At 45.6% G+C, this 23,827-nt stretch overlaps 1 protein-coding gene across 1 annotated transcript in view; it reads right to left on the bottom strand.

Annotated features, from left to right (window-relative positions):
- FER1L6 (fer-1 like family member 6) overlaps positions 1–23,827 on the bottom strand; it is a gene marked incomplete at its 5' end in the record, with an annotated part of 117,869 nt that overhangs the window by 48,930 nt on the left and 45,112 nt on the right. Inside the window, 6 exons of the mRNA XM_081266407.1 lie at positions 3,352–3,501; positions 6,260–6,394; positions 10,816–10,940; positions 15,120–15,297; positions 21,457–21,609; positions 23,264–23,383. Of these exons, the coding sequence (XP_081122533.1) occupies positions 3,352–3,501; positions 6,260–6,394; positions 10,816–10,940; positions 15,120–15,297; positions 21,457–21,609; positions 23,264–23,383 (861 nt within the window). The remainder of the gene's footprint in view (positions 1–3,351; positions 3,502–6,259; positions 6,395–10,815; positions 10,941–15,119; positions 15,298–21,456; positions 21,610–23,263; positions 23,384–23,827) is intronic.

The raw sequence follows: 23,827 nt of genomic DNA, 5'->3' as shown, positions 1-23,827 counted from the left end.
AGTAAGAGCCCAAATTTTCCCTGAATATTTATATATGCAGTATCTAGCATGTGATAAAATATAGCTGCTGGCGCTACTAACGTGCAATATTTATTATATAGTATATATTATATATATATATTTTATAGTAACTACAGTATTTTATAGTATAGTAACTACAATATTTTTCTTACAGTGATTAAAATCCAAGAGAAACAGCAACCAAAGAAACAGACCTTAGAGGATTTAGATAATGTGGTAATCACACATGAACTCTAAAGTGACAATGCTTAATCCACTCAACAGGAGGTTAAGAACTTTTTTCTCCTGTGTTTTTTTCCTAGCAGGGCCTACAACCCAAGGTTCACTCATGCTAGGCAAACACTCTACCATTGAGCTACAGCCCCAGCCCAGGAATTTCAAGAGGAGACTAAAATCTATAGTAAAAAGGAAGAAAAAGGAAATTTTATGATAAAAATACGCTGACTGGAAAAAAGAAATTAATGAATGGGTTTAAAAAAAAAAGATCAAATGCAGAGAAAATGAACTGGAAGACAGATCATTATGGTGGCTACAATAAAGCTCAGACATAAAAGGGTAAATAACACATAAAAGAATGAGAGGCGTAGAGCATAAATGAAAAGTTCCAGGATCCACGTAATTGGAACCACAGGGAGGGGACAGAGGAGAGGCAAGGACGCAAGGGGGGAGGGTGGAGCAGAAGCAGTATTTGAAGAAATAATGACTGATAATTTTCCAAAACTAATTAGAAACATCGAACCACAGTTTCAAAAGCTCTAAAATCCAGGGTGGAGACAAAAATTTCCACTTTAACGCCACACAGTAAAACTGCTGAAAACCAAACATACAGGAAAATACCTTAAAAACAATCAGAGAAGAGAAAAAAAAAAACCTGCTTTTTAAGGAGCAACAATAAGAGCAATACCCAACTTTTCAACAGAAAAAGAGAAGCCCAAGAAGTGGAAAGATACCTTCGGAAGGCAGCAAAAAATAAATAAATAAAGACTCCAGAGGAAATTTACCCGACCCAAGTTCAAATAACAAGTTTGTGGCAAAGCCAGAAACAGCCTACACGTCTACACTGAGGTCACGCAGAAGCAGGTGATGCAGCCCGGGCAAGAGCTAGGGCAACCCTTGCTATCCTGCTGACCTGCTCGCCACAGAAGAGGCCACGTGGGGCCCTGATCAAGTTGATGGCTTGAGACCTCTTCAGGGCCTGAGTGGGGCCTCTGCTGGAAGGTCTTATAACGAATGAGGATCAGCGCACGAGTGGTGTCTGTAAAGCCAAGATTGGTAAATCATTCATTAATTAATAACTGCACCTTTAAAACAGGGAGGCCATCCGAAGAGTGAGAGTCTGTGTTGTGAGATCAGGACTCAGGAGTGTTGTGGGGTCAAAAGGTGTGGTGTCAAGAGGCCACGTGGTGTGTACAGTAAGAAATGTGGAATTGATGGATTCAATCTGATACATAGAAGAAGCAAGCTATTAAACTCTTCTGTGTCAGGGAAGTGCTTCAGCAGTGGAGATGGAGAAGCTCAAGGAAGCCATCCACAGAAGAAACTGAGCATGGCTCGTGACAGACGAAGGAATTTCCAGTCCCCATCCTCTCCGCATGTATGAGATCCGCATGTTAAGATAGCACTGATGATCAAATTACTTACTGAACAAGCGATGAAATGAGAATTTCTAATGAAGCCCTAATGAATTGTATCTCTTAAGCTTCTTACCTCGGAGGATGCTTCCTCTGTTAAGCCAGCTGTCAGGAAGCAGCAGGAGCTCTCAACAGTGCCCCAGCTCAGCACTGAGGGAGAAAGGGAGGCAGGACCATGGGACAGAGGGCTGAGCCTCAGAAGGCCTTGGTGATCAACTTGCCCAGCCCCTCGTTGACAGATAAGGGGACTGAAGCCCAGAGCACTCACGAAGGCAGCTTCATGCTTCTGAGACAGTTGCCTGACTCCAAGTCTGCTAACCTTGAGCCTTAGCTTTCTCTCCTGCAAGGTGGGAGTGTTGGACTAGACCTAGTGTTCCTGAGTCAGCCATTCCTCCAACTTCTTTACCATCTGCACCATTATCCAGATACCATTTTTTTTTTATTGGACACATCTTTGTTTTTAAAAAGGAAACACCATGTTGCTCAGTAAAAACTAGTGCCCCTGGCCCTACATGGAAAGTCACCCTGGACCAGCTGGTTTCAAAAGTTGCCTTGGGTTCTGACCGTCCACACCTCTGTGCAACACACGTCTGTCTGGCTTCATCTGGTTCGACTGGAATCACTTGTTTTATCAGCCTGGAATCCCAGAACCTACTATTTGTAGACTGTAGAATTTTCTAGTCTTATTCTCCTGCCTTCCCATATGTAACCACACAGAACTGGAGCCAATGCTTGGGTTCTCTTTACTCCATCCTCCCAGAGTGCTCCTGCACTCAGTTTCCCTGACAGCACACTGTTTCTCCAAAACAGCTATTCTGTCCCTAAGAGTTTTTTTTTTCTTAAAAGGGGTAAACCAGATGATGGTCAAAGTCTCTTAAAGCAGCCTGAAAGGACTAAGGCAGGATTGGTCTGACCAAAGGTGAAATGCCACCTGCCCTCCTTGTGTGGCAGTGAGTGAGAGGCCAATGAGAGAAATCTCTGCTGCAGTCCTCCTGCTCACCTATTTGTCCTCTGCATCCTGTCTGGTTCTCTACTGGACAGCAACGTGTAGGGGCTCAGCTTCCCTTCCCAATCTCCTGCCTCTGCTTTCTGAAAGTCTTCCTCCACACATTCCAAATCCTCATAGGTCTCAGTGAGAAGGACTAGGAGCCCTATGTCCTTGGGAAACTGAGGCAGTAGAAGAAGCAAAAGGCTTTACAGTCTAAGTTCAACTCTCAGCTCAACCTCCAACTAGTCATGATGAACTAGTCAGCCAACTGCTGAATCCTCAGTTCACTCCCTGTAAATGAGAACCATGATACCCATCTCGGCAGGCTTCAGGGACATCTAGTGAGATGAAGGCAAACACAACCCTGGGCGTGTGGTAAGTGCCCCAAATGTTCCCTGCCTTCTCCTTTTGTGTCCATTCATGATCCACATGGGGTTCAGGGACTCACACATGGGGCTACCCAAGCATCAATGACCAAATCCATAAAGACTTTTCATCCTAGGACTCTGAACAGTAGTACAGGGGTTCTAAGAACAGCCCAGGTCACCTGAGTCCTTAAGTTCTACCTCCAGAAGGAGATAGCTCCAGCCATGGGGTAGCAGGGAGGAACCAGGTACAGCTTCACTGAAGTGACACTTCTAGGGAAGCCACTTCTGTGGCCAGGTAGACCTGACAGACATCTAGTGCAGACACCACATCTGGATGCCTTACCTGCAGCAGTTCAAACACAGCAAGGAGGTCCCCTCCAGAGATGCTCCCACAAAAGATGGGGTGATAGCACAGCTTGGGGGGCTCATAGTCCTGGCCAGCCAGCTTCACAACTGGAGCAGCCACCGTGGCACCCAAGTACTCTGGCTTTCCCTAGGGCAGGAAAAGAAACAAATTTTTCATTGTTTCCTGCTGGGTTCTGACCCCCATGGATGCAGCTTTGCGAACAATCTTCCCAAGGCCGTCAGCATCAGTGTCTCCCTCACATCTGCTGTCTCAGTCTCTTCTTCTGCCAGTTCTTCTTGCCCAGTTCCTCAGGTGTGAGGAGAAGTGGGATCCACTCAGGCTCCCAGGGGACACTTTAAGAGGATCATCATGGAGGTTTCCTAGCCCAATTATCTTAGGGGCTGTCTCTCTTGTGGTACATTGAACTCAGTTAAAATAATGATCCAGGGTAGACTGGAGGGGGAAGGAAAAGTTAGGTGGCAGCAAACATTCCAAAGGACCCCCAGGAAGGGCACCATTGTGGTCGGGGGCGTAAGCTTTGGAGTCAGGAAAACTTGAGTTTGCCTTCTTAAATCCACCTCATCCTAACAAGTGGTTGAAAATTATACCTGTTCACAGAGTGGAGAATAATGATGACTGTGCTTGGCATAGTGATTGACATGTAAGTAAGTCGTAAGACGATGGTAACAATTATCATTAAGTGATGGCATGGTTCTGCTGCATTTTTCTTGGAAACAAAAGAGGAAACTAAAATTCTTTGTATGCATGTGTATGGGTCTTTTGTTTCTTTCAGAATGATTCCTTGGTGCCACTTCCTGCTTCTTCCCCTGGCCTGCTCCCAGGAGTCCAGGCCCACAATCCTCCAGCAGCAGCGTGTGGCTGAAGCAATTGCTCTGCTTTGCTATATTTGTCAGGAACCATAAGTATGTAAGCTCCCTGGGGCAGGGCCACCTGCTTGCTGTATTCACGGTTGCCTCCCCTGGCCCAGGGCAGGTGTTCCATGCCTGAATGAAAGCTGTTGGATAAATGGCCTTTCCAGTCCAAGGGTGGTGCCCTCTCTTAGCATAGGTCAGGTTGGACAGCCTCGTGGCTTCGTTGCCCTCGGATTCATGAACCAGCATTTGCCCTGAGGTCTGTGGAAGAACACTCAATGCAGGTGGAAATGGGGCCTTGACTAAACAAAGCTGCCTGTTGATATCCACTGCTGGGCTCAGAGCTATCCTGGGCACAGGCAGAGTTAGAACAGCTGGATAATAAACAAGTGATCAACCTAATAACTAGTTTGTTTATTAATCCTTCTAGGAATGGTTAACTCAAATTCGTCCTGGAAATGAAAAAAGAGTAAACCTGGACCCAAGAAACCAATTTGCAAAACATAAACTCATTTCTTACAGAACTAACAGACTCTTATGAGAGCACATGCAACTAGAAAGTGAGAGAAAGTTCTAGGCTGGAAACATGGGTCCAGCAGAGTCCTGTTGTAATCATCTGATCATGGCCATGGTTTGGGTCCCACTCAGCTGCAGTCCCCAGGTGTGAATGCATTATTGTGCATGGGTACACATATTTTTCCAGGGGGGCACGTGTGAACTTTCATATTTTCTCTCCATGTTTCTTTTTCCTTTCAGATTCTAGAATGTAAGCTTGAGTTGTCTGGAAAGGGTTTGGCTCAGGGCAAAACTGAGAAAGACTGTGCCTGGGTGCAGATCTAGAAGGGCAGTGGAAAACTACCAAGTGTGATGGGAAAACAGCCAGCCAGCCAGCGCTGGAGGAGCAGGCCTTTCAAAGATGCTTGATTGCTTTTCAAACAGGAAACAAGCACACTTAGGACTGCAAATGTGTTACTGGGAACAAAATTGAAAGGGTTTTTATTTTGTGACCCTTCCTACAGCCTGAACAGGAGAAGTCACCTTTCACAAATATGCACATCTAGCCCCAATTTTCAGAGGACGGATGGGACCCAGAGGGATGGAGTGACATGAAGAACCTATGGGGGAGACTGCAGAAAAAAAATGAGCATAGCAGACCCAAGTTCGAGTCCTGGCTTTGTTCTCCAGTGACCTTAAGGAGGGCATTTGACCTTTCTGTCTTCTCTTCCGAAAACCATGAGGGGGCTCCATGCTCTCTGAGGCCTCTGTTCCCCTTCTGTAATTCTCAGGCCCTGGTTCTCTCCTGACCTTGGCCCAGGGCCAGGCTGTCAGTGTTGCTCTGAGAGTGAGGAAGCTTTGGAAAGGCTTCTTGGAACAATGGCTAAACTTTGTAGATTTGAGCTTCTGCAACCCTCTGAGGAGGCAGAGACATCAAATAGAAGAAATAAATCTTTGCCTTTCATTTTAGACTTCTTAATTTAAAAAATAGGATTTGTTTTTGTTAAAAAAAAAATTCTCCCATAAGCTTTTCAATCTACCCCCAAATTTCAGAACACAAACATCTTTGGAGAGGAAGAAGTTTGTTTCCCATGATAGCAGAGAAGGGGTCATGATGAACATTTATTGTGGGGCCTGGAAGCTTCAGCCATGCAAAAGAGAGACCAAGACAGGGAATCTTTGCTGGGTGAGAGCAGTAACAACCTCCTATTTTCAAAAGGTGTGGCCGTTACGGCAATAACACGGGCAAGCTGGGGTTGCTTTATACAAGTATCATTTTCCTGGAGAAGTGTGTGTTGACTAAAGTTTTCTAACTGGGCCCAATTTTAATTGCAATTTAAAGAGAAACCTAAGGGGGAAAAAACACTTAAAAGTAAATTGGTTGTCACCAATAGTCCAGGCTCTGCAAACCCTTGTTTTCAGAAATCAAGTTTGCTGCAAGGCACATCTAGGGCCGTGACTACTCACAATGCCAGGACTTCTTTTGCTTTAAAGTAAGTAGTGCAGCGTGGGCTAGCACTGGCCCTGTGGACACTCACCACCGCGTCACTGTCATAGAGCTCCACCACCACAAGGGGCGGGGACGCCATTATCTCCCTCTCCTCTCCGTGCAGCACCAGCTCATTGAACAGCAGCATCTGGTTCCAGGTGGGGGAGAGAGTCTGGGAAATGATCTGGAGGGAGAGACCAAAAGAGTCATTCAGTTGGGTTGCAGGGGTCTCCAAGGGTCATTCAACAGACACATATGGAGGGCAAAGAGAGCCCATGGCCACCATCCAGCGCAGCCATTCAGCATTCAAGTGTCATGTAAACTGAGCTGCTACTATACACTCAATGCCAGGGGAATGCAAAGATTCCCTGTCCTGGAGGAGCCTACATTCTTAATGAGTTTCATCAGCAGAGCAATGTTTAACACCCCACTTGCATAAATCATCTCAACTCATTCCTCACAGTCGTGCAGCGATGATAACACTAGCAGACCTTTATTGAGCACTTACTGTGTGCTTCCTACTGCACTGTGCAAGCACTGTCTCACTCAAACCTCACTGCATTTCTGGGAACAGGTATTTATACATATTTTAAAGATGAGGAAACTGAGGCTCACTGTCCAGAGCCAGCAGATGCTAGAACTGGGACAGGATCATCTGGCACCAAAGCTCAGGCTGCCAGTCTTATCCACTCTCACCAAAGACACACCCTATTAACTCCATGTCATGGATGGGACACTGAAGATGAGGGATCTAGTGTCTCTTCACTTATGAGCAAAAAAAAAAATGTTGTTATCAAATATCCTGAAGTTGAGTTTAAATCTAATGTTCCTACCATGGAATTCTGGGTTGGGGATATTTATTGACTACTTGAATGGCTTGGGATCTTCAGAAGAAGCCTCCCCATTTTACACAGCATCCTTCTATCATGAGGTTTGCTATGGGAGCAAACTGTGAAGTGGGCAGCTGGCTGCACCCATGATGGAGGGAGAAACCAGAGGTCAGAGGACAACAGCTTGCACAATTGGTGCAGAGTCATGAGTGAGTCACCTGCGAGAGGCTCTCAGCCCCCCACCAGGCCACTCAGAGGTACCTTCAGAAGGGAGGGCATATTTGGACTTGAGTTCTCTTCTCTATTTAGCTGGATGTTGGAAAATATGTCCGTTTCACAGAGCTCAAGGCTGGTGGTATCTGCAGGATGGGAGAGCCCTGCTAAATTAGGTGACGACAGTCCTGGGGAGAGTCAGCCACCTCTCTCTCTTCCAGGCTGCACAGTCAGATGGGTGGCCTGACAAGAGCAGGGAGCACAGCAGCCACTGGGGCTGAGGAAATTTCCACAGCACCTCTGATCTGAGCCTGTACTGCTATCGATCTCCCCAGGAGGTCTGGGACTAAGACCAGGACTCACTTCTCAGACTCCAGAGGCCACATAAAACTGTTATCTCAGAGTTTTCCACGGAATTGTCTTCAGTTACGGCATCAAATCATTTCCACTGTGGCCATGAAAGGATATTTTTATTGATCTTTAGATGAGTCATAAAAATATCGTGTGTTTCAGCAGTTTCCTTCCTTTCTTGCTGTTTTGACAGAGTATTTTATGACTCATTGAGCTTTTAAACATTGCAGAGAAGATCTAACTTTTCTGACAGGATAAAAAGGGCTTCAACCAACCGATGATCAGGAGCTATGGAGTAACAATGCGAAGTTACTCAGTGCCGGGGACTGTCAGCACAAAGAACCACGTGTTTGAATATTGCTTTTGAAAATAGACATGTGATCCCTCTTGTAGCATGCACCTGACGGTGTGATACAGAAACAACATATCATCTTCAAAGCTTCTTTCCTACAGAAATATTTTGATGTCTTCCCTGGCACCAGTCTGTAAATGCCAGCTGGAAGGATTTCAGAGGCCACTATTCACTGATTCACTCATTCATCATGTATTTATTCAGGACCTACAGTGTGCCAGGGCCAGGGTTAGGCACTAACACAGCATCCTGTGCAAGGCAGGTGCTTCATAGCTATTTGTGAGGTATCCAGTGGATACCTACCTGTCCTTGGAGTTGCTTCTGCGTGTAAAAGAGCACATAGTCACCTTCAAGAGGTACTCAAAGGCTCAACCAGATAAAAATACATTCTCCCACTTCTCTGCCAAGGTATTCATGATTATTTTTATTTCTTAAGGGCTTCCTTAAAGGCCATGCATTTTACTGGGTTGAATCATTATTTGGGGGTCATGACAATGCTTAGCTCACACTTTGAAGAGAGGATCAAATACCCTGGAAAGAATAGAGCTTTAGAATCAGGTAACTCTGAATGGAATCCTAGTTTTATTACCTAGCCTGTGTCCAACTTGAGAAGGCGATTTAACCCCCAGACCTGAGTTTTCCTCATTTATAGAGGGTTAGCACCTAACCTGAAGAGTTATTATGACCTTTGTCTGAGATAAAAAGTATTAACATCCAGGCACACAGCAGGTGCTCAATGAATGCTTTTGACCCCTCCCCACTCCATCTAAGTCCGTACTCATTTATAAGTGAATCAACATTTAGGGCTGGGGATGTATCTAAGTGTTAGAGTAGTTGTCTAGCATGCACAATGTCCTGGGTTCAATCCCTAGCACCAAAACCTTTTTAAAGACCCATTGCCTTCCACACACCAGCTGTGGTACATGGGGGTCTTGCCTGAGCCTCACCTGCCTGATCTGCAGAATCCAGACAACACCAACATCTTCATTTGGACGGCAGTGACATATGGCAAATAATGCACAAAAAAATGCTTAGCCTCATGCCTGGCACATGGGGAGCTTTGGATAAATAACTCTTACTACTAGCAAAAATGAAGTACTAGATTCAGAATTATGGAGGCAAACCCAGGGTTCATCAGAACCTAGTTTCCCTTTCAAATGATTATTTGATAAACAAAATCCATCTCTTGCTTTGAGATATGGATGGAAATCAAATGAAGATGCTGTCAGAGATGCAAAACAGAAGGATGACTGTCCGGCAGCCAGGAGCTCACTCAACTGTCCATTCCCGGGGTCACCTCTGGGCACCTGACGTCCCACAGCTATGGCAGGTAGAGAAGGAACCCAGGTCGACGGTTTGAGAATTCCCTTGCTTTGGTTCAGAAGCCTCAATGGCAACAAGTAATCACATAGCAGCTGTTACAAGCCAGACACGATCGGGGGTGATTTGCACTCTGGGGGTGGGTAATAAACACTACTGTCCTCCTATTCACAGAGGAAGAATCTGAAGGGGGGTTTGTTTAACATAACACAGCTGACAAGTGGGAGAGCTTGCAAAGGGGACCTGGGTGGCAGGGTTCCTCGGTTTCCACTCAATTCCTGGGCTTTGAAACCCGGGAAGGAGAAAACGGTCTGCTGCCCTAGTGTGTTTCCATTCTCAGGTGCTGAATGAGGTTGGAGACACCTTCCTTGAGGCTGTCCTGACTGCCTTCCCAGACAGAATGAACCCTTCTCCTCCTTCTCTTGCAGGACTTTGTGCAGCTCTGCACTGGGGGGCTTAGCAGGGTGGAGTTGGCCCATCTGTCTGGAGGACTGTGATGTGCCTGGGTAGCACACTGGCAGGAGCAGGGTCTGGCCCGGCATCTTCTGGAACCCACACAGAGCTGGCACTCGATGGGAACTGGGTAAATGGATGTGATGTTAGTTCACACCATGGTCTCAGTGTGTGCATTGTAAATCAGAATGCAACCTAATCCATCCAACAGGTCGTAGGCTTGGAGAAAAACGTTAGTCCGGTCAACATCAGCCAATACAATGGCCACCCTCCATCAGTCATTTTATACATTTGACTTCTTCACAGCAGCCCTACTTTAAGGCGACAAACCTGAGGTTAACTGAGTTGTGCTATCTGCCCAAAGACATGCAGCTATAGAGCAGATGAGCTGGAAGGTAACCTCTGGGCTCTTTGTGTCTTACCCACCTGAGATGGACGATTCTTTACAGAGCTTAACCCACTCCAAACAGCGAATCAGAGAACAACCCAATGAGAAAACATCCTACGGGACTTCTCACCAGGAGCCCTTTTTACACCTTAGCATTGCACATAGAAGAAAGGGCAGGAGTGCAGAGGAACAGATGTCCCTTCAAAGCCCTTTAATACAGCACCCACCGCTGAGTAGTCTTTTCCAGAGGGGAGCGGGGGCAGGGGGATTTCTGAAGCACAATTGTGTTCAAAGTGTGCAGAGCCTCCCAGAGGGTGAATGCAAACTCTAGAACTCCCTGACAGCGAAACTAGAACTTTCTTCCCCAGTCGTGACAGATCTGAGCCTCGTGGGGGTCGTCTGCAGTGCCTTCTCATTTGCTCAATCCCCACCTGGCTCCCTGCGCCTGGCACTCCTGCAGGCGCCTCAGGGTGCCAGGTTCCACCTCCCCATTCTTCTTTTGCTCCCACCTTCCCTTGGCCTCACCACTTGCTCCCTCTGCCCCAGGACATTGGCTTGCAGGGAAACAACAGACCCTTCCACGGCCGTCCTTCCTGGCCCACATTTATTTCTGAGTCAGAAACACCCCACGCCCTTGGTGCTGCCCAACCTGCTCCTGATTTTTCTTTCCTGGGCTCTGTTGCTGGTTCCCTGGTTACCTTTGTGGTCTGGCAGTGGGACAGGAATGTGACTTTGGCAAAAGGGTCTGAAAGTCCATTGCTGTCAGCTGCGATGAGGCCCCGGGCTTGGTACATGTGAGCTCTCAGCTGGAAGGTATGCTGAGCTGTAGACAAACGGGGGAAAGGGTGGACATTAGTGGGCTTGCTAGGAGCCACATAGCAAGTGTCCACCACCTTCCTCTGTGATGGCATGGGGAGCCGGAAGAGGTGCCGTTTATGGAGCACTTGGGAACCGCCTTCTCCTTGGTGCTCCTGCATGCTGGGTGCCTTCCTCTTCACAATGACCTTGTGGAATAGATATAATTATCCCCCTTTTATAGATGAGGAAAATGGTCCAAAAATGACTAAAATACTTTCCCAAGTTTGCAGAGCCTGGATCTTACTTCTTATTATTTACTTCTATTACTTCTTTTTCTAAAATACTATATTTTATTCTCTATAATTCTCCTGTTTTCAATTGTGTGCGTGCATGTGTGCACATGGGTGTGTGCATATGTGTGTGTAAGGGGCTGCTTCACAAGTAGCTTTTCCTTCTATAAACTCAGATGTCTAAGTCACCTATGTGTCCACTCTGCCAGCCAATGCTATGCTGAGTATCTGCTGTATACAGTCTTGCTCTTGGTCTCTAAAGCACAGTCCTGGTCTCTAAGGATTCTGATGTAACTAAGATAGTCCTTGCCCTTGGGGAGCTCCCAGAAGAAGACGGAAGAAAACACAAACATCCAAGTCACCATGACTGGAGGCTAGGGCTGAGTGTCCTGTGACCGATATTGGCAAGGAACATGGCAGGTAAAAGGCAGGAGTGAGCCCACCTGTTTCACAGGATAAGCAGAGAGAAGGATGCAGGCTGGTGGTAGGTCAGGGTTCAGCAGGGAAACCCTGAGGAGAGTCGAGTTGATCCTTCTCTTTGGTTCATGAGATTTCATGACCACTGGCTCTTCCAAGAACCTCATTTTTTTTAAGTCCATGCCCTCTCTTTCCTATCTTTCCCAAAGGTATTGTGCTCAGTGTATATCTATACCTTTGAATTGACATGGGGACTAGTATATAGGAACCCATGCACACCAATTTACATAGCTCTCCTTACTTAAATGAAGGGTGTGAATACCCTGTGAGCATTCTCCCAACCCTCACCATGCACACCCAACACTACTCCTAGGCATATAGCCAACAGGTCTATATAAGAACTTGTATGTGGTTACTAACCTCCTCTGTGCCTTTATTTCCTTATCTGTGAAATGGGGTAATAATAGTTCCCCATAGAGTATTATAGGGTGAGGATGACGTCTGGCACATGGAGAGAACTTTAAAAGTGGTGTGAAGATGCTGGTGTGCTGTTACTGTAGGTCACTGCAGTGTGACCAGTGGGCTGGAAGCAGCCTGTGGGGTGAACCATGGGGGTGAACAGGAAGCACCGTTAAACAATGAGAGGCATCAGGTTTAAAGTCCACATAGCAAGAAAGATGGACTCGAAAATCTAGTACCTAGTGAAAAAAAGCAAAGCAGCATGAGAAATGTAACCAAGCTATTCATGTGAAATAAGAAGGCATGCACACAGAAGAGCATTTGCATTCACCAAACCACAGTCAGATACAAAAGGGCAGACTCCAGGGGAGGTGGCACCGCCCTTTGAGCAGAGTCCTGAAGGGTGGTAGCATTTGATTGGCCAAGATGGATGTCTCAAGCATTTGTCACAGGGTGATTGAAAGCCAAGCACTGAAACTAACTCCAGGCCATGGACGGGCAAGAATGTGGTCTAGTGTGACCACAGTATACAGCCCTGTGTAGTGGCGGTCATATGGACAAGGGCCGTGGAGGCCTGAGACACTGGAACTGAGTTTAGCAGGCTATAGGGAGTACTTGATGGAATATGCCCAGGAGCTGAGGGCCTCAGAACAAAGCATCAGGAGGATGACTGAGTCAAACTTGCAATGGGCAGAAGAGATGTTAGGAGGAGAGGAAGGAGACAACACCGCCCCCTCTAGGCGGGAAGGTGGAATGGCAGATAGCACACAGGGGGCTGGGAGAGACATCACAGCAGCAGGTGCCATCAGATCCTGACTGGAGGGCAAGGAGGGGACAGCAGGGCACCTCATGATTGTTATGAGACGTGCTCCCAATCTGTCCCTCTACTCCATGCCCCTGTCTGGCTACATGGACCAGCATGGTGCTGGGAATGTAGCAACCTTATCAATCTCCATTCTGCTCCTACAGAACGTGTGGACCCTTGAGCTCTGCACTGTCCCCAGTGAAGCCCAGGTACTCACAGTACAGGTGCTCCAAGCTCTGATCAACTCAGGGGAAGGACAGAGTGATTCCTTTGAACTCAGTGCTAAAAGCCTCTCCCTGTACAGACACCAGTGAGCTCAAATGTGTACGGGCCGCACCCTGATGACAAGAGTCCCTTCAGACACCAGCATTCAACAACAGAATGCTCCGGAGATAATACAGGATTTCCTGACGAGAGCCTGATCCTTAGGATACTACAGAGCTGGCAGATTTCGCAGCTGGGAATGAACTTGGAGATGTCTCGTTACCTGACAGTGTCTACCAGCTGCCCCTGAAATGACCAGCCTTGAAATTTTAGCAAAGTTCCCAACTGCAGCCACACAAGCACAACTCCAGGGGGTGCCACTTACTTAGAATGAGCCTTTGGTGTTTTGAAACCCAGAGCCTTACCAGTTCTGCTCCTTTGACTAGTCTAGCTGCCTCCTCACACACTGATGGTCCATCTCCCATGCCATGGTTCACTTTCCATTTATGGCTTTTAGAGACAAAGTTGATTGCCCCCTCTCGAGGGTCACGATCACCTCATTCATCTATTCCAGATACCAGTTTTTTCACCATGCCTTCCAAATATGGGTTCAAACTAATTAATTGCTGAATGGATATTCTCTGGACCATAAAATTCTCCAGTAGGTGTGGAAGGCAGCCAACACTGTCAATGTCAGTGCACAGCATAAAAAGTTTATTAGGTCACTCCAGGAAAGCAGCATGCTGCAGAGGGTCAGAAAGTATTGGGGAAAGTCTCTCTTCCCCTCTGAATCATTAGTCGCTGGAAGAGCAAACATGTCTTGGTCCTTGGGTCTCTAGAGATAGTGTCTACAGAAATAGAAAGATAACATCATGGAGGTGTTATTTGACCAAAGATTAAAACCTCTCTAAAGGTAGGATGGAAAACAGTAGAAAGAAATCAGAGTTTGGAGATGGGTTACTTCATCATTTACTATCTGTGTGATCTTGGGTAATTTCTAAATATCTCTGAGTATAAACCTCTCCATCTTAAAATGAGAAAACCTCCCAGGGTTGGTGTGAGAAATAAAAGAAACCTTGTATATCCAGTACAGGGTACAATGCTTGACACATAGTAAGTATGATACATTTTCTAAAACACAATGTTCTTAGGTATTGGCTTTAGACACAGACACCACAAGCTGAACACTTCCAGAACCTTGATTTCTCAACAACTGAGCCACTTAGATGCCCCTGGAAGTCAAGACCAACCAACATCAGAGAAGCCTTGTGCACCTGAGGAGATCTGGGTGTGCATAGAGTTCTGCAGCATTCCCAACATTGCCTCAAGTCCAAACGCAACTTCAGTGGAGGCAAAGTAAAACTGCAATCTGCTTTACCTGAATCCAGCAACAAAAAGTCAGGCAAAGCAAAGCAATTTGGAAAGAGAAAGCAAAATGAAACCATAAAGCATTAATATTTATAATAAAATTCAAAATAGTATGAAAATATAAACACAATGACACCCATAAAACACAACCACATGGAAGAAAGGGTCCCATAAAGTAAGCTGACTTTCCAGAAGCAGCCCAGGCAACTGAGCTAGAGAAACATGAGTGACTCCAATGCCAGTCTTCCCTGGGTAACTCCTGGAACATGTAAGGGTCAAAATTTTAATGCCATATGAAAAGGAAAACCTGCTTTAATTCCACAGGTCACATCAGCACAAGGACATACTGATGCTACTTTAAAAGACATGTTTTACTTAAAATGCAAACTCCACCTATATAGTCCACCTATGAAGAAGCTCAAACTGCTTTTCCTTCATTCACAGAGAAGCATAGATGTTTATTCCAGATGTGTTAAATGACTTCAGTTTATACTTTTAAATCAACACTGAAAGGTGGAAAGAATAGAAACTGTATTACAGAGGGCAAAGAAGTTGATTCTAGAACAATGGGCAAATGGCTCACTCACACTGCCTCTTCACTATTTCCACAGAAGCCCACTAGAGACAGGTAACGCCCCTCTTTGCCCAGTGCATGCCATACCTTGGTAGAGCAGGTTGCATGGAGGGTGATTGGTGCCAGCCACTTTGGAAGGCATTTCTGCTTCATAGCCTGCTGGTAGGTTGTCCAAAATGGCACCAGAGTACTGGATGGAGCCCAGCCACAGGATCACATCGACTTTTGCTTGCACTGACCATCCAGGTGGTCGTTTCCCAGGAAGCTGGGGAGAGGGTACAAGGGAGACTGCTTCATTAGCAGGAGACAAGAATGAGTCTCACTCTGAGGAAAGAGATCCTTCCAGGAGACATGCCTGGAGGTGCGTTCAGAATCATTCTCGAAGGCTCTGCTTAGATTAAAATGGGGTTGCCATGATTCCCAACCCCAGAGGAGGATCCAGGTTTTAAGGGGCCTGAGGCTTACACATGCAGTATGCTAAGCACTTCCAAGCCCTTGATCACTTAAACCTAAGAGATACATATATTATTGCTCCAGTTTTATAGATGAGGAAACTCAGGCTCAGAGAAATTAAATAAGCTGTATGAGGTCTGTTTGTAAGTGGCAGAGCCACGATTCAAGCCAAAGAGATGACTCCAAGTCTAGACTCTCACCTCCGACCCCCACAGCCTGCTTCTTCATCACTGAGCTGGGGGTTTCTTCCTGAACTTCCCCAGGTCTTCGTGGGCTCCAAGGAGCCTCCCTGGCCTGCAGGGCCTGCCCGCCTGCCTGCCTGGACACCTGTGCTTCATTCCTTCGTCCTGCAGGGTGGTTTTACTGCTTCCTCTGATAGGAATGTGCTCAGGCTTGTGTGTGTGTGATGTTCTGTGTCTATGTTTGTATCACTGTGTGTGCTGTGAGTGTGGACTGGGAGTGTGTCTACACAATATATGTGTCTGCGTGTGCGTATGTATGTCTTGGGGCTGCGCGTACTCTCAGAACCTAAGGACACAACTAAATATACACAGAGTGTCCCCATGTTGTGGTCACCAGGCTTGGGGACTCCCTGCCCCCATCTAGAGAGTCCCAGGCCCTGACTTGGCTGTGTTCAGGATAGCTGGTGGGGCCCTCACTCAAGAGCAGCAGATGGCACTTAAGACAGGATTTTGTCGGGATTTTGTTGACTCTTCTGAGAGCCTCTTAGAGTGTGGCTGAGGATTTCCTCTCAGAGGCTTCTCCCTTCTTCTACACCACTTCCTGACCATGGAGAATCACAGAATCCTATGATGACAGGCCAGAACTTGCTCGGACAATTGCCAAGGCTCCTGGAGAGGCTCTAGGAGTTAAATCCAGACCAAGAGGCCGACCTGGTCTGCATTCCTTACTCAAGTGGAGAGAGAAATACTAAAGGAGCAGAGAAGGGGCAGCGGGCACTTCCACCCTTTCTTTAAGATTCAAACGCAGCCGTCCCCCTTCTCCAAGGTTCTGGTTCTGCTTTCTATGGTTTCCGTTATCTGGGGTCTAAAAATATTAAATGGGAAATTTCAGAAACTAAGAATTCATGAGTTTTATTACGGTATATTGTTATAATTATTCTATTTTATCTAGTTATTATGGTTAATCTCTGTGCCTAATTTATAAATTAAACTTTCTCACAGGTATGTATGAAGAGGAAAACCACAGGATATGCAGGGTTTGGTACTTGTGCTATTTCAAGCATCCACTGAGTGTCTTAGGGTCTATCGCCTGTGGATGGGAGGTGAGCGGGCACTGCATTTAGCTGAGCTGTAATGAGCACCTTGGAGCTGGACCAGTCCAGAGGGCGTCCCAGGAAGAGGAAAGGGCATGATGGAAAACCCAGCAACAGGAGCTTATGCTCATTCAGTGCCAAGTAGGGTGCCAAGAGTTTTCAGAAAAGAACTCATACCAGTGAGCCTGATAGCTGGACAGAGGACAAGAGAGGCTGGGGAGCCTGCTCCATGTGTGCAGGAGTTGGGGCTGTATTCTTTAGAAGGAGAGTGCTATTTATTCAGGAAAGAAAGAAAGGAAGAAAGAAGAAAGAAAGAAAGAAAGAAAGAAAGAAAGAAAGAAAGAAAGAAAGAAAGAAAGAAAGAAAGAAAGAAAGAAAGAAAGAAGAAAGAAAGAAAGAAAGAAAGAAAGAAAGAAAGAAAGAAAGAAAGAAAGAAAGAGGATCATTTTGTAGTTAATAAAGGCAACTACTCTCTAGTCTGTGGTTTTTAAAATTATAAGAAGATCTAATTCTAAGTTCATCACTTCTCTAGTAATAGCAGCTAAGATGAATAAAATAAATATTTACTGTGAGGACTGGGATTTTGCTCAGTGGTAGAGCAATTGTTCACATGCACAAGGCCCTGATTTTTGCCCAGCACTGCAGAGAGAGAGAGAGAGAGAGAGAGAACTGAAAGTTTCTTTGTCTTAATAAAAGCCATGACTCTGCCACTTGCAGACGTCATTAGGACCCCATCCATAAAGGCAGGAATCTTGTCTGTTGCTTCAAGAATCTTGTCTGTTGCTTCCCCAGGGCCTAGAAGAGCATCCAGGAAGACTGTAGTCATTATCTGTTGAATGAGTAATACTTTATTTGGTTTTCTAGTACTAATGATATTTGACCCATGCCAAGCACCTGCATTGTTCTAGGCCCTGGTCTAATGTGTCTTCCTTCACACAGAATGTTCTGTTATCTGCATACTGTTAACAAGTCACTGTTTATCATTCGGCCTCCGAATAACTCTATGAAGTAGATATACTTCTATTAAGAATATTTTAAAGATAAATAAATAGAAATCCAGAGGTTAAGACACTGTCCAAAGTCACAGAGCAAGGCAGGATTAGAGCCAACCCTGAAACCCAGCCCTACCTGGCTCTAGTGATCTTCATGCACGGCTATGGGTGTCAGTGCATGAGAACTGCCTGGGCATCCAGATAAGAAGTCAATTGCATTTCTTCCTGTTGATGTTGATGCTGGTCTACCAACCTCAATATCAGAATAGTAAGGCTCACAACACACCAGGCTACTCCTACCCCACCCCTATGCAGGAACAGGTCCAAAATGTTTTTGCTTCTTAATGCAAAATGAGAACCACAAGAGAAAACAGCTTTCCTTTCTACTGATCCTAAACAAAGTGTCTGTGTATGAACTCACAGTTAGAACCACAGTGTTCCACCAGGACCACTGCTGCTGTACTCTTAGAGATTGCAACTTGTACATAAAACAATAAGCAAATTGACATCGCTGGTGACACCATGCCGAGGCTTAAGCGTGTGAGCTGGCTCCACGCAGCATTACTGAGCACTCCTGGCGGTGCCTGCAGAAGCAGCATCCCATTTTTAATTTGCTGTTCTCCTCTAGCCTGGTGTCCCTGCCTTCCGCCTCTGCCCCACTCTCCTTCCTCCCTCAGTGACCCTGAAGCCTGACCAATCACTACAAGGGCTTGCCCTTTGAGAACAGGACAGAAAGAGAGGAAAAAGGAAAAGACAGAAAGAAAAATAATTAAAAATGCAAAAGTGCTTATAAACAATTCCGATCACTGACATACAAACATTGCACTAGGTGGAATGCTGAAGTCTCAGCCTCTCTCTCCCCCATCCACCTCCTGCAAGGGTCCTAGTGCATGCCAGCTGGCTTAGAAGACAGCAGAAGACTTGGACAATCAGAGAAAGGAGAGAGAGGTGGCAAGCCATGCGGATGGTGCTGGAGCTGGTCAATCAGTATGCATGAGTGAGAGGTTCTTGGTCATGGAGGGGTTTCACTCTGGCAAGACCTAGAAAGGACCTTTCAGCCACAATTATTTTTAATCCTGGGGAAAGCTGGAGGCCAGAGAAGAAGAGAAGAAAGTGAGGTGTGGAGCAGAAGGTAGCACAGGCTGGAGGCAGGGTGAGAAGGGGGAGGCTCCGCACAAGAGGGGACTGAGTGCCACCCTCTGGGCTCTGAGTGCATCCAGCTCCTTCCCCAAGAAGGGTTTTCTTTGGCACTGAATTTCCTCTTCCATATTTCTAGTCATCAGGGTCACAGTGGAAATGGGACTAAAAAGAGAGAGCCGATTTCTTTGAATAATGGATTGGGGGGAGGTCTGCAAATTCTGTTCCACCACTTTTAGCAGCATCATGAACACATGTAAATGAGGGGGGAGGCAAGATCATGGAGCCTGGGACCATGAAACCCTGATACGTTACAGATCAACCCGAGCTCAACTGTGCCAATCCAGATGACACACCTTTGTTTCTCCTTCATTCCCAGTCCCCAAACTGGGCCCCAAAGAACCAGAAGTTTCCTAAAACTTATAGATAGCTCTTCTGGGGGAGAAAGCTTGGCAAACATGAGGGTAGACAGTTGAAGATGCTTCCCGACTGCGGGACTTCTTATAGGCTTCCATGTGTGGATGGTGCACTGTGGTACACTGTAGAACCCCAGGGGTTTCCGATGTCACAACCGCAGCTCCTAACAGTCTTTCAACACAGGATGTTTTATGGAGCCACTCAAAGGAAAACAGTGTGCTAGAATCAACTTTGAGGGATCTAATTTCCTAATTCCCCAACAAGAAACCAGACTGACTGGCAGGTGGGGGCAGACTCCGTCTCCCTGCAGCAGCCCTTGGGTTTTTCAGATTTCCTAATCCAGTGAGGGAAAGGGGCACAGAGGGAGGCAGTGGGTGAAAGGGAGTTAAAATCAGGGTGATAATCAAAACAGGAATGAAAATAGTTTTGTTGAATCATCGTATCAAGATGTGTCATCACATAGGTATAATTGAATTTTACAAGGTTTAGAAAGCTGTGACGCAAAGCAATCCCAGGGGCAAAAGGAAAATACAGATAAAGAAAGGAGCCAAGGTTTGTAGACATGTTGATAAAGATAAATGCACAGGATGAATGGCACAAGGCAAAAGTTCTCTGTTCTCTGTCATGTCTACTGTCTGGCTTTATTTGACAGCTGTTCTTTGTTCTAATTTTAAGTAGTGCCAGGATACATCAAAATATTTAGGAGAGAGTAACTTTATACCATTTTCTAGTATTTTTAGCACAGGGGCCTTTTGAAATATTTTGCTATTTTTAAGACAAATGTTTCCTGTCTCCCTAACATTCTCTGAATGGAGAAAGTTAAAGAAAATCTCTGATCTTTGTGGTAAATGACTTGGGTGAAAATTTTTGTTTTCAATTGACACTTTTCTGGGAGTGGGTTTAAAATTTATTTTACATATGTGACAGAAAATAACATGCGGAGCCACAAACAACTGATAGGTCATGAAGGGGACACGGCACCATAATTAGGTTCTCAGATATGCTGGTGTTCCATCATCTGAGCATTTATCCAATGATTACTGTGCCTGAGCAAAACTGTGTTCCTTGCCCAGATTTCTTCACTGTATTCTCACAACCATTCCATAACTGGGTAGAAAATGGGATGAACCATTTTTAAGCAGATAAAGAATACTAAGCAACTTTCCCAAGATCATATAGCCAAGAAATATTGGCCATGGAATTCTATTATAGATTGAATTAGGTTCCCCCAAAATTCATATGTTGAAGTCCTAATCCTCAGTACTCAGGGTGTTACTTATTTGGAAATAGGGTCATTGCACATGTAGTTAAGTTAAAATGATATTGTATTGGAGTAGGGTGGACCCCAAATCCAATATGACCGATGTCCTTATAAAAAGAAAGCCATGTGAAAAGACAGGTACACACAGGAAAAGAAAGCCATTCAAATATTGGTGTTATTCAGGCATGAGCCACAGAACTAATCAGAAGCTATGAGAGGGGGCTGGAACTCTTCTCTCCCTGACATCTTTACAGGGAACATGGCCCTGTCAACATCTTGATTTGGGACTTCTGCTCTTCAGACTTATGAGAGGTGATAGATAGTTCCTGTTGTTTAAGGTAGTTCTGTGTGATACTTTGTTATACTAGATCTAGCAAACTAGCAGGAATGCCCACCTAGATTCACCCGATGTCAAAGTGCATGCTCTAAATCATGATCCCACACAGGGTCACATGCTCAATCACATGGGCCCTTAATCTACAGCGTCCAACAAGCATAGCGACATTACATCTCAGAGCTGGATGGCACTCAAAGCTAATAATTCAGCTGCCCACTGCCATATTTATATCAATGTTTGCCCAGCATCTATGGACACCTGGAAAAGTGAGGAACACATCGTGGACTCCCATTTAGGGACTGTTTCCCTGTAGGGTCTACTGCGGGCCTGGTTTTAGCCTCTGGAATCTCTTTCTCATCTCTCCTTTCCTCCTAATTTGAATCACAAGGGACAGGGTGTTCCAGTTGTCTTCATACCTTTGAAAGCACCGGGGAAGAGTCACACACACACACACACACACACACACACACACACACACACACACGAAACCCTGAGCCATCCAGAAAAAACAGAAGTTTCCCCTTTTTGGGTCAAAAATAGTGCAGACTTACTTTGAGGAAGTGAGTTTGGATCCTCCCGCAGTGCTTGCCCATCTGCCCCCCAACGGGGGAGTAGAGCAGGTCTTTGGCGGCAACGCGGGCATATGCCACTCTCTTGTTATTGCTGAGCATCCAGATGAAGACATCAGGGATGGTGTGCTGTGGCTGCACGACAGAAGGAATGGGGTCCTCAGGTCGGTGCTTAGCAAATGTACTTCCAAGAGTTCTCCCAGCCAGAAAGAGGCCCTCTTCCATGAAACTAATGCTGTGACCTAAGCCATCTGGGTACTTATGCAACCAAGCCAAGTGCAGCTTCCTTGAGAAGAGGAAGCCTTGGGACATGAATTAGAAGTACAAATAAATCCCAGATGCCAAATTGCTCACTGGGCTTTGAGGACATGTGAGTTGGACCCACGATTTGGTGTTGGTGGCCTGCCTTTCTCCACCTGCCTTTCTCCATTTTTCTACAACTTCCCATGAATTTCTTTTCCAATGCAGTAATAATGACCTAGCTTCTTAGTATTAGACCTTCTCAGAGCCAGATAACATTTACAGAATATTCAAATGAAAAGATAAAGCCAAAATCAGATCTATAAGAAACTTTATAGCTAAAACATAATTGCCAAATACATAAGTGGTTAATTCAGAAGAATTAAATTAGACTAAAATGCACATTAGGCTTTAAAGGGAAGCTAATCAGATAGGGACTGCAGACTTCCACACCAGTGGCTCATTATGTTGGAAGTGTCTGAAATGCTCATTTCTAAGCCAACATAATTACACAAATAAAAAGTAGCTATGCTGTTATAAGGTAGGCTTTGACACCTGGGATAGAAGCAGATGTCCTGTCTTGCTCACCCTTGATAGTCAGGTATAATTGGTATCCAAAGGGGGCATCCATCTCTTCTCTCTGATATGGGAACAGTGACAGGATGGTTTTCCTGGTCACAGAGCTTAAGGCTCAATGCCTGATTTGAACATTCTGGGTTCTCATTAAAATTCCATGTCTGCTGACTGCCTGGCTCACTGTTTCATATGCCTCCAGGGAGCAATTGGTTTGGGATGAGAATTAAAGCTTTCTAGAACAACAGGAGCAGTAAATCTTTTCCTCTCTCTGAAACCTCCCCCCATAAACTCTGGCTCCAAAAGTTTCTATACATTTTCAGTCTTCAAGAAAGAAGTATCTGACAGAAGCAAATATGATTACTTTTTAAAGATCATTCTAGAAATCACCAGGATACCATTTACAACTGACTTTGAAATGGGATGCTGGTCAGGTATGGTGATGCACACCTGTAATCCCTGGAACTCAGGAGGCTGAGACAGGAGGATTTCAAGTTCAAGGTCAGCCTCAGCAATTTAGCAGGGCCCTAAGCAACTTAGTGAAATCCTGTCTCAGAATAAAAAGATAAGAAGAGCTCGGGATGCAGCTCAGTGATAAAGCTCTCCTTGATTCAATCCTCAGTATCATCAAAAAGAGAGACAGAGAAAGAGATACTGTGGATCTTTACTAGATCTGAGTTTAAATCCTCTTACAGTTGAAAACCAATCAAAGTTCCCACCATCAAAGGGCTTGATTCGAAATTTCTTGAGTCTGTTTGGTAGCATTCTTTTAATATGCTGAACACTCAGGATTTGTAGAAAACTCAATAAAGCATACGTGTCTGGGTTAATTTAAAAATCTCTTTTCTCATCACTAAACTAATAGTGCCTGCGCACGTCCACTCAACAGGGCTTTCCCCTTTCCCAACACCCAGCCCTCGTGAGGAAGACATCTATTCAAGCCTTGCAGATGAGGTTTGCCTGGAGAGGCGCTTACCTCGTCAACCAGAAAGCGGATTTTTTCCACAAAGTTTTGGGCTTCGTGGATCATTTCATCAAGAGAGAACCTCTTCTTGCGCTGCTCCAGGATGCCCTTGGCCTCCGTGGCCATTGCCTCCTAAAACAGAACAAGAGTCAGTGTAGATCTTTCTGGAAATCTGGGCAACGAGCGCTGTTCTGATGCTGGAGAGCCCTCAGTGTGCTTCTAGCTCCACACTGAGCCCCAGCTGACTTGGGGCCGGCCACTGCTCATTATTTGAAAGTCACTTTAAGGGGACACAGAGACAGTGAACACAGCTCTCCTTCCTTAGACGGACCCACAAAGGGGGTCCTTCCTTAGCTGAGACCCACAAAGGACAGAAGACTGTTAAGGGAACATAGCTCTGGGAGCTGGGGCCTGAATCTAGGCTTTCTAAAATACTCAATAACTACAATCATGGCAGGTACTTTTCCTGAGTTCTTTCTCCATGCCAGCCATATTCATGCCACCGTGTTGATCCTCCATTACTCCTCTCAAGACTGAGAGAGCAGTTTTAAGAGGAAAATTCATCGCCTGGTGGTC

The sequence above is a fragment of the Spermophilus citellus genome (genome assembly GCF_964194105.1).
Source record: "Spermophilus citellus genome assembly, chromosome: 14".
Classification (NCBI taxonomy): domain Eukaryota; kingdom Metazoa; phylum Chordata; class Mammalia; order Rodentia; family Sciuridae; genus Spermophilus; species Spermophilus citellus.
This window is presented reverse-complemented; position numbering and strand designations above follow the sequence as displayed.